General features: G+C 38.4%; 1 protein-coding gene across 2 annotated transcripts in view; it reads left to right on the top strand.

Moving 5' to 3' along the window:
• The window catches only part of MARCHF8 (membrane associated ring-CH-type finger 8), a 135,620-nt gene that overhangs the window by 38,085 nt on the left and 82,884 nt on the right, over window positions 1–14,651 (top strand). For both annotated transcript variants that reach the window (XM_063086960.1, XM_063086959.1), the window contains exon 2: window positions 14,388–14,567. In XM_063086960.1, coding sequence (XP_062943030.1) covers window positions 14,466–14,567 — 102 coding nt within the window. In that variant the 5' untranslated portion in view covers window positions 14,388–14,465. The remainder of the gene's footprint in view (window positions 1–14,387; window positions 14,568–14,651) is intronic.

The following is a 14,651-nucleotide window of genomic DNA, read 5'->3' as shown; positions in this document are numbered from 1 at the left end:
TGTGTGTGTCTTTGTGTAGATGTATGTTTTTGTTTCTCTTGGATGTATTCTGAAGACTGGAATTCCTGGGTCATATGATGTTTATGTTTAGCTTTTTAAGAAACTTCCAGACTGCTTTCCAAAGTATCTATATTGTTTTACATTCTTACCATGAATACGGAGTATGTGAGGGTTCCGATTTTTCTGTATCAGTTAGTAATATTTATGATTATAGCCATTTTAGTGGGGGTACAGTAGTATCTTGTGGTTTTACTTTGCATCATCTTGTCATGAACTTATTAGCTATTCATATATCTTCTTTGGTAAAATGTCTTTTAAAATATTTTGCTCATTTTTAAATTGGGCTGTTTGTCTTTTTAAGTTGTAGGAGTTCTTCATATATTCTGGATACAAGTCTTTTATTAGATATATGATTGTCAAATATTTTTTTCCCAGTCTTCGGCTTGTCTTCAGTTTTATTAAAGGTGTCTTTTAACATGCAAAAGTTTTAAATTTGGTGAAGTCTGATTTATCAATATTTTTTTTTGAACAACATCACAAGGGTGGTCAAAAAAAACCAAACCAAAACAAACAAAAAAACCCCCACTGAAGCCAAAGTTAGGGATTAGATTACCCAGGAAAAGGGAGCACAGAATGAGAAACAGAGAGGGTAAAATGGAGCTTTGAGGAATCTTAACATTTAATGTGCTACAGGAGACAGATCAATGAAGGAGAAATAGGAAAATTAGGAGACTGTTGTGTCACTTAAGTCAAAAGAAGAGAGTATTTTCTGAATGAGAAGAGACTGGGAAGAGAGTAAAGGTGTTAAGTCAAATAACTACATCATAGGCTGGGAAATGTCCTTTAGGCTTGACAGCATGGAGAGCATTGCTGACCTTACTTTACTGAAGCCAGATTGCAGTTAATTGAAATGTGTGGAGAGTGAAAAAATGTTGAAGGTGAGGGTAGACAACTCTAAAAGAGCAGGAGCGATGGGACAATAGCAGGAGCCAAGTGAAGTTTTCTCCCTTTCTTTTTAAAATTTTAACAAGACAAGGGAACCTCCTTATTTATTACCTAAATAGTGATCCAGGTATAATGCTACTTTTGGAAAATATGTGGAAAAGATATTAATCCATTTAAAGTCATATGAGTTTCCTACCTGTTATTCTCTTATACTTTCTCTCCATTTATTTGTTCAGAATATCTTTAAAATTAAAAGAATGAGAGTCATACATGTACATAGTTTTTTGAAAAATGAAATATAAGCCCAAACTCTCTTATTCAAAACCCTTTGGTTGGAAGTATTTTGGAATTTAGAAATTTGCAGGTTTTTAGAAAGGTAACCTGCTACACATACTATGTATTATTGAATACCCCATTGAGGCTTGCGGTAACACCCCTTAATCAAACACATTACTATTTCTGCATTGAAGTACAGTATTTACACTTGATAGCATAAGTAGAGTTTATGAGTAGCTTCCTATCAGTTCTGGTCAGGTTTTGGCCCCATAGGAGTTCATATAAGGTCAGGTCTTCCTGTTAAGTAAGTAAAGGCAGGCTAAGTTGTCTTTTTTTTTTTTTTTTTTTTTTTTTTTTAAGTTTCCTGAGTTTTAGAACTGCAGTTAGGAGATTATAGTACCCAACCTCCTGTGATGAAAAACAGCAGTCCTTTGCTCTCTTCCTCCATAGTCCTTGTCCTGCTACCCAGAGGCAGCTGCATGTAACCCATAGTTGCTACTTCTGGTAGTTGTGTCCATGTTTTCAAATGATATGCTTATCCTATTTCTTGACTTATAAATATTAGATTAACATCTTCTGACTTTCTTTTATATCCCACCTCGCTTCTCCCCATCTTCCTTATACATATCCTTAGCTCTTCTTAGGTCTCCATAATGTTGTCTGTCATTCCATCTTTCTTGATGAGACATCTCGTATTTTGGAAACCTGCTCCTGAAATATTGCATATGTCTACTCCACTCTGTACTGGTACTCAGTAGGCCTACTGTGTAGCTTTTGCTGGGTGCCCCTCTGAAGTTATGACTCTTTCCTGCATTCTGTGCTTTTCTTTTCCTTGATTTAGTTATTTTGCTCTAGAGCGTATCTTCCAGGAGTCTCCTTTGAAAAGGTACATTGGAAATTTATTTTCTGACTTCTCTCATGCCTCAATATACCATTATTCTCCCTTCTCATTTGTTCGATAGTTTGGCTAGATGTAGCATTCCATGATGGAGTATTCTCTCAGAATTTTGAAGACATTATGCCTCTGTCATTTGGACCCATTTGGTGCTGTTGAGAGGTCTAATTTAATTTTGATTTATATCCCTTTGCAACTCCTATCTCCCCTCCCCCAGCTAGGAAATTTTTCTTTCTAAAATTTTCCTTTATCTCTGGTGTCTTAGAATTTTATACCTTGGTACCTGTTCCCCAGTGTTCATTGCAGCACTCTTTACAATAGCCAAGAGTTGGAACCAGCCCAAATGTCCATCATCGGATGAGTGGATACAGAAAATGTGGTACATCTACACAATGGAATACTACTCAGCTATAAAAAAGAATGAAATACTGCCATTTGCAACGACATGGATGGACCTAGAGAGAATTATATAAAGTGAAACAAGTCAGGCACAGAAAGAGAAATACCACATGTTCTCACTTATTGGTGGAAGCTAAAAATAAATAAATAAATTCATATACACACACACACACAAAACCGGGGGGGGGGGGAGACATAACAATTACAGTTCCTTGAAGTTGACACGACAAGCGAACAGAAAGGACATTGTTAGGTGGAAGGGGGGAGAGAGAGGGAGGAGGGAGGGACGTTTCAGTGATGGGCCACAATAATTAACCACATTGTATATCAACAAAATAAAATTAAATAAAAAAAAAAGAATTTTATACCTTGGTGTGGACTTTAAAAAAAAAATTCGATGTGCTAGGTTGGCCATTCAGTGTGGGGGCTTGTATCATTTTTGATTATTTGCCTCCTTCTGTGTTCTCTCCTGCTTCTTTCTGGATCTCCTTTTGGGTCAGATGTTGGAATTCTTAGACTGATAAAGAGATATTCTTTTTTATTTTTGGCTGGTGGCTCGTAACAAAGATCAAACCCTAGACCTTGGTGTTAATCAGCACCGTGCTTTAAGCAACTGAGCTAACCAGCCAGCCTAGCAGATACTCTTTTACCCACAAATCCTATCTTCTGTCTCTTATTATTTGTCATGTATTTTTGTACTACTTTCTTGGCAATTTCTATGACTTAATTTTCTAATGCTTCTGTTGAATTTTTAACTTGCTTTTCATTTTTAACTACGTTAGTATTACATTTTACTTAGCTTTGCCCCAAGTTGTGGAAATTGAGGTTACTTTGTTTTTCTTTGTTGTAAACAATGTTATGTTGCCAATTTTGGGGCTTGGAGATTTTGGCATGTTTTTCATGCTAAGCTTACCAAAGGTAAGCTGTTCCACAGTTTCCAAGCCCTGTTGCTCAGCAGTTTCCCCTATGGGCATTCTGAGTTTATGATGCTGCCAGAAGGCTGTGAGACACAGGCTCAGCACATACTGGTCATAGACAGGTTTTGCCATATTTTTGTAGAATTCTGTAGAGGGAAAAAAAAAAGGGTTCTCTGAGCCAATGTCTTTCCTTGATTGTTAAGATGTTAAGTGATGCCCATGCCTTCGTTTACTAGCTTTACATCCTCCTTTGTGAAATGGCAGTGCGTATGCCTTGCCCTTTTATCTGTGAGGATTTTAATGTTTTTTTTAACATTTATTGCTATTAACTTCTGTAAAAAAGATATTAACTTTCTGTCCTGTGTACTACACATATTTTCTAGTCCTTTATTTGTCTGTATATTATTTTGGTTTTTAATTGTATAGTCATATCTACAAATATTTTTCTTTCGTGATTTTTAAAAATTTTATGTTTAAAAAGTCATTCTCCTTTTAGTTCTTTAATATATTAATTTGCAACCGAATTTTATTATGCTTTTCTGTGTTTCTTTTTACATTTAACTTTTATATCCATCAAAATTTATTTCAATGCATAAAATGAGTCTAAATTGATATTTTTCCCCTTCCAGATTGTTAACAAATTATCTCAACATTATTGTTGAACAACTTGTTCCTTTCTTATAATTTTGGATTGCTTCCTCCATTGGCTGTTATAGCTTCTGTATAATTCAGTCTCTCTCTTCTCTATAATTCAGTGGACTCTCTTTTCGGTCTTGCACCTTTACCTAGTTGTTTAACAACAGTTTCCTTATAATGTTTTAATATTTCACAGGACTCATTTTCCTATTGCTGCTTCCCAACATTTTTATTTGATTGGCTTATTTATTATTGTGCATAGCTTCAGGATCATTTTCTCACATGGAAAGCCCTACTTAGGCTTTGGTTGGATTTACATTAAATATATGTTTTAGGAAGAACACATCTTTGTAGTACTAAAATATACTCTAAAATCACTGAATGTTTTTCATTTGAGATTCTTAGGTAGTTTTTATATCATTTATCTCTATTTCATGCTTTTTTGCTTTGTTGTTGTATGGGAATGTTGGTGACATTAATATATTTATATATATATATTTCTTACACCAGAATACATTATTGATTTTATACAAATGTTTGTGTATTTAACTGATTCCAATAGTTCTTAGAAAATTCCTTTGAACTTTAGTTTTTCCGTTGTACTATGAAATTGTTTTACTTTTAGGTCTTATTACATTAGCAGAATCATATGTTAAAAAAATAACAGAGATGATGTGCTTATTTTGCTTTTTACTTTAATTAGAATGCCTCTAAGAGTTTTGCCATGTGACTATGTCAAATTTTGGCTTGAGATAAATGTTTTTTAATGTTAGGGATTTTTCCATTGCTGCTTTCTAAAAGACTTTAAAATTCTGTATTGATGTCAGATTTTATCATTTGGTTTGTAGCATCTAATGACATAAGTGACTGATTCTACAGGTTTTCTTTGAAAAACAAATTCTATTCCTGTATGTTCAGGTGTCACGATGCTGGTGACTCTCAGTCTGCATTATGAACATATCTTGAGTTTCCCACAGGCAGGTGAAGCTTAGTGTGTCCACAGTGAGCTCACCTCTCTCCCCACACTCCTTTGTGCATTCCTTATGAATGTATAGCCAGAAACCAGGGAATGGTTTGGACCCCTTACTTGTTAGTCCTCCTTTTCAAATGGTCTCTCTGCTCTCCACATCCACTGCTCTGAATCTGGCCCATAATTCAATGCTGGTTTCTACAACTGATCTCACTCTGCTGGCTGCTTTTTCTTTTTCTGTGTCTGCTAGCAGCTGTGCACAGGCTTTTCATTTTTTATATGAAATATACTTCTGATAAAGACAGGTTTAACTTAAAGTTGTTTATTCTAACAGCACTAGTCAGTATGTTAAGATACAACTCACAGGAGGAGGAGCAGGTGCTGCTGGAGCCTGGCACTCTGTGAGCAAGGGTGTGGGGAGGCATTTGGACCATTCCTGGGGTGACTGTTCCTCAGGGAGGCTGTGACTGGCATCATTGTCTCCTCATGGCTCCCACTTTGTCAGCTGTATTTGTCTACAACGTTGTTGCTGGAATGGGCAGAATCCTTCATTTATCTTGACCATCTGGAAAGCACGTAGAACAGTTTGATTGTTAAGCCACGCTAGTTGTCTTTGAGATCAGTCCTTCCTCTCACTCCCTTTATTAGGGATAGCATTGTCAGCCTTGATGTTCTCCTCAGAGTCATGCTGCCTAGAGGTCTAAATGAATGTCAGAAAGGATTTGAGGGCCCAGTTGTATAAATCTTGTGTTGGACTGAGGCATAGGGGGACAGAAAATAGGACTGGAAAGACAGAGCAGACAAAGAGCCTTTGTGGTGCAGTGAGAGGAATCACTGCGAATGCCTGGGAGAGCCTGATGGCAGATGTGCTCCGGTTAGAAGCCCTTATATTTGTGCACGTGGACACAGTGTTACTTGATCTTCACAGTAATCCTGTGAAATGAGTAGAGATTATTACCCATCTCTTTTACAGACAAGGGTACTAGAGTTTAGAAATTGATCATATTGCCCAGCGTCACACAATTAGAGCCAGGACTTGATTTTTTCTGATTGTGATTTTGTGCTCTTTCTATTGCCTTTCTCAAAACCGGGGTCAGATAGGGTAACAATGGCCATCTCCATGAAGTCTGGATAAATTACATTAGGAATAGAACAAAGAAAAATAAAAATTTTCTCTAGGTTAGTTATCCACTTTAATTATATCCATATTTTTTTTATTTTTAATTTTATTTATTTTTTAAATTTTTATTGAATCATATTTGATTAGACATATTTTGGGGGTTCAACATTGACATGTTGATCAAATCAATATTACTAGCCTATATATTATTATAAATCGTACTTATTCTTTATGTCCCTTGTTCTAACTCTCCCTATCCCTGTCTCCCTCCCCACTCCCACCTCTGATAACACTAGGTTTCTTCTCTCCTGAAAGAGTAATGGTTACTCTGTTGATTTATTGCCTAGATAATCTGTCCAGTGCTGAGAGGTGTGTTCAGGTCCCCCAATATAATCATAGAGCAGATGCTTTTTCTGTAACTTTGGAATGGGCTTTGTGGAGAAAGACATCCTCTTCTTTTCTTTGGTCTCTGCTGATGACTCTCCTTGTGTCAATGCACTCCAAAGGCTGGCCGACCATCTGTGTGGTGGTTATGGCGTCTAGCCACTTTCACAGCAGCTGTGGTTATTGTGATGGCTGTGGTGGGCCACCCACATGGAGGTGATGTTTTGGGCATGCTCCTTGGTGCTGGCGGTGTGCCTCATTGGGGTGGGGGGGGCGGACCTAGCTCCATACCTCAGGACCCTGGTTGGGGCTGGAACTAATTTTCTGTCCTTTGTTTACTTCTAAAATGGGGGAAATTCCTGTGGGGACCAGTACTTGAGCTGTGTGGTTGAACTAAATTGCTGCTTTGCTGCTGTTTCTCTAGGGAAAGCTTTTTGTGCAGCTCAGGTTTTAATGGTTGACCTTGTAGGTAATTCCAGCTCTCCGGAGACCTGGTGCACCTGGGTTGTGTAGAAATTCTGATCTGGGCCTGAGTCTTTTCATCAAACTGCACCCCATGCAATTCTGTATTCCTGACCAGTCTCCTCTGATTGGTCCTTCGCTGATTGGGGTGCCAGTCATCTGTCCTTGCTGTGCCCTAGTGTTCCCCTGGTGGGCCCATCTCCCCCACTGCCCATGCTGCAAACACTTCCCATGGGACGAGCTGTGCGCTGGTCCCTTGCGATGACACACTGGCCTCTGAGTGGCTCCTTTTTTCAGTTGTTGTGGCTCCTTGCTTCTATGTGGGTCCACAGGAACCCTATTAGTGGCCTTGCTGGTCTGGGTGTCACCAAGGCCCTCTTCTTTCCTGCTGCCTCCAAGCAACTCCATCCAAAGGGCACAACTGTGGCTTCTTCTGGCTCCTGCTCCGTGTGCTCAGCAGCTCCATCTTTAAAGCAGTCGTGGCCTGAAACGCTCCAGGCAGTTTTTTCTTTCTCTCATCGTGGCTTCTCCCGCCTTCATGCACTCTGTAGGTCTCTCCTTCTCTTCCCCTGAGCTCTAGTGGCCCCAGCTTGGCTGTTGTTGCGTTTTTATACTTGTAAATTGGTTGTTTGTGGGAAAGAGTGATGCTGGGGACTGTCTATTTCACCATCTTGACCAGAAGCACCATATTCTTTTTCTAAATAGCTTTATTGAGATGTAGTTTACATACATTGATTTGAAGTGTATTATTCTATGAATTTTAGTATACTCAGGAGTTATACAGTCATCACCATAGTCAAATTTAGAGCATTTTCATTACCCTAAAAAGAAACCCTTTTAGCTGTCACCCTCTCCCATTTACCCATTCCCACTGTAGCCCTTGACGACCACTACTCTACTTTCTGTGCCTATATAGATTTACCTACTCTGGACATTTCATACAAATGTCATCATATGATATATGGTCCTTTGCAACTGACTTCTTTCACTTAGCAGACTGTTTTCAAGGTTCATCCATCTTGCAGCATGTATCAGTATTTCATCTCTTTTTATTGCTGAGTAGAGTTCCATTGAATGGATATACCAATTGTATATATCCATTTACCAGTTGATGGATACTTGGGTTGTTTACACTTTTTGGCTGTTACAAATAATGTGATATGAACATTAGTGACATGTTTTTGTGTGGACAAATGTTTTTATTTCCCTTTGGTGTGTATACCCTAGGAGTGAATTTCCTGGGTCATATGGTAACATATTTAACATTTTGAAGAAGAGCCAGATTATTTTCCAAAGCAGCTGCTTACATTCCCACCAGCAGCATGCAAGGGTTTCAGTCTGACCACATTTTTGCCAACACTTGTTATTAGTCTTTAATTACAGACATAAAGTGATATCTTTATGCCGGCGGAAGGATCTGGGAAGTCCAGTAGTCAGCCTCAACCCACTACATCCTCTTACCAGTTTCTTGACTCTGCCACAGGAAAGAATTCAAGAGCAGAGTCACAGGAGAAAGTGAGAACAGGTTTAATGTAACAGATAAGAAATACAGGTTCCACAGAGAGAGTACGGCCTAGCTCCAGAGACTGAGCAGGCCCAAACCAAGTTTAATACAAGAATAAGAAATACACACTTAACGTTTAGAATGGAGTGCAGAGGGCTTAAAAGAGTGAGCAGCCCCCTGCTAAAAGTAAGCTTTAATACAGAAGTAAAGCATACACACCTCAGCTGGTGAAGTGTGGGTTGGCCCCAGGAAAGTGAGCAACAGCCCTGCCTTCTGCTGGGATTTGGTTTTTATAGTTCTGCTATCTAATGAATATTCAATTAAGGGGGTGGTTCCCAGTTATGTAACATAGTCTTGCACATGCTCAGTTGGTCTCCTTTGGGAGAAGGTTCATTTGTAAAATTCTGTCACATGCACCAGACATATTCAAGAATAGTCAATACTCTTTAGCACCCCTAGTGGAAGGTCATTCAAAGGATAAACTCCCTTCCACTGAGCATGCCCAGCTACCAGGGTTATATAAGCCCTTTCTACTGAGCATGCCCAGCCACTAGATTTGCATAAGGCTGAGGTCTCAGTTTCCCCTTATTGGTGCTGGAAATAGGTCTAACTAACAACAGTAACTTTTTCTACGGGAGGGCCCCGCAGAGGGGCCTGAGACCTTGGGGAATGGCTTGAAACCCAGAAATGTGTCCTGTAATATGAGCCCAAGAAACCCAACACCTCCTATCTGAATCTCATGGTTTTGATTTGCATTTTCCTGATGACTAATGATGTTAAGTAAATCATTTTTCATTGGGCTACTTGTCTTTTAATATTGAGTTGGAGAGTTTTTTTATATATTCTAGATATAAGTTCCTTATTAGATACATGATTTGCAAAAATTTTTTTCTGTTCTGTGGGTTGGGTTGTCTTTTCACTTTCTTGAAGCATCTTTGAATGCATATAAGGTTTTATTTAGATGATGTGTAATTTGTCTATTTTTTCTTTGTGTGAGGAAGGGATCCAAATTCATTCTTCTGCATGTGGCTATCCAATTTCCCCAGCTGTTTGTTGGAAAGACTATTCTTTCCCATGGAATAGTCTTGGCACCCTTGTTGAAAATCAGTTGACCATAGCTAATGGGTTTATTTCTGGACTCTAAATTCTGTCCCATTTATCTATATGAGGACACTTCAAAAAGTTTGTGGAAAAATGGAATTAAAAGATAATGCAAACCTTTTTAAAAAAAAATTTTTTTATGTAGCTGGCTGGTATGGGGATCTGAACTCATGACCTTGGTGTTACAAGGCAGCTCAAACCTTTCCATGAACTTTTTGAAGACCTCTTGCATATTCCAGTGCCACACTGTCTTCATTACTCTTCTTTGTAGTAAGTTTTGAAGTTGGGAAGTGTAAGTCCTCCAGCTTTGTTCTTCTCTTTCAAGGTTGTGTTAGTAATTCTGTGATTTCCTTGAATTACCGTATGAATTTCAGGATTAGCTTGTCAAATGTCTGCAAAAAAGTTAGCTAGGTTTTTGATAAGGATTGCGTTGACTCTGTAGATCAATTTGGGGAGAATTATTGTCTTAATAGTATTAAGTCTTCTGATCCGTGAACATATAATATCCATTTCCAGACTCTTAAACAACCAGCTTTCGCATTTCAGTTCTTCTATATATGGATGTTTATATTAGGTGTGCTGCATGTTGCAAGTTAGCATTAATGGAATTGAAATCCTCATGCCTGGATTGTCAGGCACAGGGCAGAGGTTTAACTGTTGCTCTTAATTTAAAGATTAGTTGGATTGGCATAAAACATATATGGGAAGTATGCAAAGAAAATAGTATGAGCAACACCTGCCTTATGGTTTTCATATGAACCTTCACATGGTCTGTTTTGTGGTTTGTTTATAAACTTATTTTTATCCTAAATATGTCTGGCATAGGAGAAGGATTGTTCAGGTAAATTTACAAGTCTGTTGACTGGAAGTGGGGGCACATATCAGAAGAGTAGCTTTAATGGCTTTAAGGAGGGAAGTCCTTCAAAACTCTGCAAAAAATTTAAAACCTTCTTGCATTTCTGTTTCTCTGGCATACATAGTCCTTCCTAGGCCTTGTCATGGGCATGTATCAATGATGTAATAATGATGATTATATCAGAAGCACCACAGGCAGTTATTGGCATGATATGTAGTAAAGTTCTGGTCATGGTTAGTTTGACTAAGTATTTCAAGAGGCTGAGTTTGTCATCTGTGACAGGGGACTTGAATGAATTAGTGATGAGAAAACTGCTCACCCCAGACTGTTGTGATCTCTCAGAGTTTGTAAGGCAACTCAGCAGTAAGTAAGTCCCTCTTGTCTTGTATAATGTTCTTGAATGCAAACATCCAGACCATTTGTTGGACACAGTGCTCCATTGTGTGCCATCCTCATCAAAGGCTTGGAGTAGAATAAGTGATGTATAATATCTAGACAATAACATCACCTACTCAATTTTCCTGTTTTTTTTTTTTTTTTTGTCTTTTTCGTGACCGGCACTCAGCCAGTGAGTGCACTGGCCATTCCTATGTAGGATCCGAACCTCCTGAGTGCGCCACGGGCTCGGCCCTTCCTGGTTTTTTTGGTTATCACCTATCATCCACCTGTTACGAAACTAGAGTTTTGAAAATAGAATATTCTTTTAGCTTATTTTTTCATACATGTCGATTCCTTCCAGTTTCTTGTTCTTTCCTGTTCCTTGTTGATTGGAGAGTTGTGTGAATGCATCCATTTCATGAGTCCTGGTGCTCCTCTGCTTGGTTAGTGACACTGTCAGAGGTGGGATCAACCTCACTAACCTTTGGTCCAGAGCAGAGTTTTGGGAAAGGTGGAATAAATGCCTTTTTGTCAGATGTGACCTTAGGGTTGTCAGGCCTCATTGTTTACCCTCCTTGTCTACTGCCTCACCGCCAATATATGTTTCATAGATGAAAATCCCCAGTTTATTCTTTTGGCTTAAGGCTTGCATTCTCTGTTAAATTCAAACTGCATGACACATTACTATGTTAAACCTTGTGTATAATATGTGTTTAATTGGTTTTGTATACAAAGTTTGATAGATCTTAGTGGGGGCAGTAGGGGGAGAGAGAACATACAATTCAATCACTAAGCACTTTGGGGGAATATAGGAGAAAATAAGGAAAAGGGTGAGGTGCCTGGAATCCTAAAAGACAGCTTATGCTACACTATTATTTTGCTTGAGGGCAGCCTTTTTATGGTTCCTTGCATTCTGGAATGCTTCCTTGGGCTTCTGGTTGGGTTCAAAACAATAGAAAACCCAAGTTGGAGACCTGAGGGAGGACAGTTTCTTCCCTTGCATCCCTGGGAAAAACCCTTTAGAATAGTGTTTGGCAAACAACAGGCCTGTGGACCAAATCTAGCCTGTCACCTGTTTTTATAAATAAAGTTTTAGTAGAACATAACCATTCTCATTCATTTACCTTCTGTCTATGGCTGCTTTTGTGCTATAATGGCAGAGTTGAGTAGCTGGAACAGATTGGTCCCACAGCTCTTATAATATTTATCTTGTCCTTTACAGGAAAAGTTTGCCAATAGTTGGCCTACAGAGTCTAGACTTTTGGAAAGTTAAGACTTTTGGATCATAGATACCTTAAATTTAACTTAGACTTCTTAACCTCTGATTTTACCATTATGTGGACTCAGGGGCAGCAATTTTAAGGAAAGATTGCTGCTTATATCAAGATGAATGCTTGATCATGAAAAACAAGTGTAACTTCAAAAATATTTGTATAATAAATGGTGACACTGCTATGTTATAAACTTAAGTAGCCAGTGGAAAATTAATCTATGATTATACACGTACCTGATCTACCAGCCTCTTACAGGTGCTCCCATCTTATCACAAAAGAGAAAAAAATGGTACAATTCTTCCTCTAGAAATTCATTTTCTATCATTTTTGAAGACCAAGCATTTGTGTCATTGTAACTTATTTATATATAAATAGGAATATAGATATAAAATGCTAATCTCACTCTTGGAAATCCGAGAAATGTTTTAGCTCAGTTGTTTTTCTTCACTTTTTTTTTTTTTTGGCAAGAAATTCCACTTTAATGCAATATTCATAAAGCAACAATGCAAACTATGCAACAGACTGTGAAGAGGGTAGAGGAACTCTCTGTAGAATATTTGTTTTTTTTGTTTTTTGGGCAGCTGGCCAGTACAGTGATTTAAACCCTTGAACTTGGTGTTGTCTCTAACCATCTGAGCTAACTGGCCAGCTTCTAGAACGACATTTCTTAAACTTTTTGGTTCAGGTATTCTTTATAGGTATTGAAGACCCAGTGAGCTTTTGTTTTTTGAATAATACCTATTAATATTTCACCTATGTAAATTTAAGCTGAAAAAATTTTAATACATAAGTTTGTACAAGCACATTCTATGACCTGTTAGAGTGATGACATCACACATCACTTGACCTCTGACAAAGACCACCAGACACTTGAGAAGAGAATGAGAGAAAAAAGACAAATAACATCTCAATACTATAATAAAAATAGTTTGATCCTGTGGACTCTCAGAAAATGTCTCATGAGTCCCCAGACAATACTTTGAGAAACACAGCAATTGGAAAATGGAAGTAATTTGGACATTTAAATGAGTGCTGAACTTAGCCTTGTAAATTGCGATGGCATGTTTATTATTGATACCAAAAGAATTAAAAGCTTGTAAAGGGTAATAATTTCAAAAAGAAACTAAAAACATTAGCATTGATCTTCTACCTAGCCTAGACATCATTAATTTTGTTCATAATAAAGTCAGGGATTAGTTGTTTTAGTATTAGTAAATAATAAATAATAAATCATCAGAATAGATGATTTTCCTACATTTGCCACTGAATCATCTGTTTTTCCCAAGGACAAGTTTTAAAGTGATATCATTTTGATTTTGCAAAGATTTAATAAAGCCAAAAATTAAAAACCCTGTCATGGCTTAGGAGATAGCCTGCCTATCTGTGTGCTCAGCGCATATTACCCATGCAGATGCAGAGACACATGCAGCTTCTTCCTTCTGGCCCTGACTCCACGCTCACAGTCCATGTGACTGTAGCAAACAACAACACTGTCCAGGGGCCTGGTTAGCTGTCTAGGGGTGTATTAGTCTGTTTCTGTTGCTTATAACAAAATACTTGGAACTGGTTAATGTATAAGAAAAAGAAATTTACTGCTTACAGTTTCTGAGGCTGGAAAGTCCAAAGTCTAGGGAACACACCTGGTCTTGGTGGTGGCTTTACAGGAATGCAGGGGTCTCACATGGCAGAAAATGGTGGAGCAGAGACTAACCTGTCATGTGCTCTCCTTTTAAAGCCCTCAGAACCATGCCCCTGACCACCATTATTAATCCATTTACTATGGCTGGGTCCCAGAATCTAATCACCTCTTCAAGACTCCACCCTTCAACCACCAGAATAGGATTTCCCACCCTCAGCAGTTAACAGTGGGGATTAAGCCTCAGTGAGGTTGGCGGGCATCTCATCTACAGCAAGGGGCTGGATTAGTACCCTCAGGCAGTCAGTACAGGGTAAGGCTAACTTGCTTCTCATGGAATCCACAGAAAGCCGAGCAAGTGACCCCCTCAACACTCTTCAGGGGGATAAGAAATTAGGGAGTTTTTTTTGTTTGTATGTTTTCCTGTTTAGTTTTTATAGGCTCCATCATCCACCAGCTTCGTGGTTAATTGTAACAGGCTGAGATATAATAGCCTTTATGTACTCACATTAATGGCTAAAAGTTCTAATTTGTTATTTATATAGATTTGATATTCTTTGTTTTGTGGACCCTAATCTTCAAGAAGGGTTTCAAAGTGAAACTTTATTTTTCTCTTCTCTTCACTTTCTCTCAGCTTGAAGTCCATGGCCCAAAATGACCCTACCAGTGGAGACTCTCTTCTGTAAAGAAGACAGCCAGACAGGAGGCTGGGATGAGCATGCCACTGCATCAAGTCTCTGCCATTCCATCCCAGGATGCCATTGCTGCTAGAGTCCACAGAAGTAAGGCCAAAGAAAAGGAGAGGGAAGAACAGGTAACGAGAGAATACCTTTTTTGGTTTGATTAGTTTTATTGAATTTTCATTAAACATGATCTAGAACTATACTTAAGCTCTAAG

Source organism: Cynocephalus volans, chromosome 2, assembly GCF_027409185.1.
Source record: "Cynocephalus volans isolate mCynVol1 chromosome 2, mCynVol1.pri, whole genome shotgun sequence".
Classification (NCBI taxonomy): Eukaryota; Metazoa; Chordata; class Mammalia; order Dermoptera; family Cynocephalidae; genus Cynocephalus; species Cynocephalus volans.
Note: the sequence above shows the minus strand (reverse complement) of the source record. Positions and strands in the feature narration are given on the sequence as shown.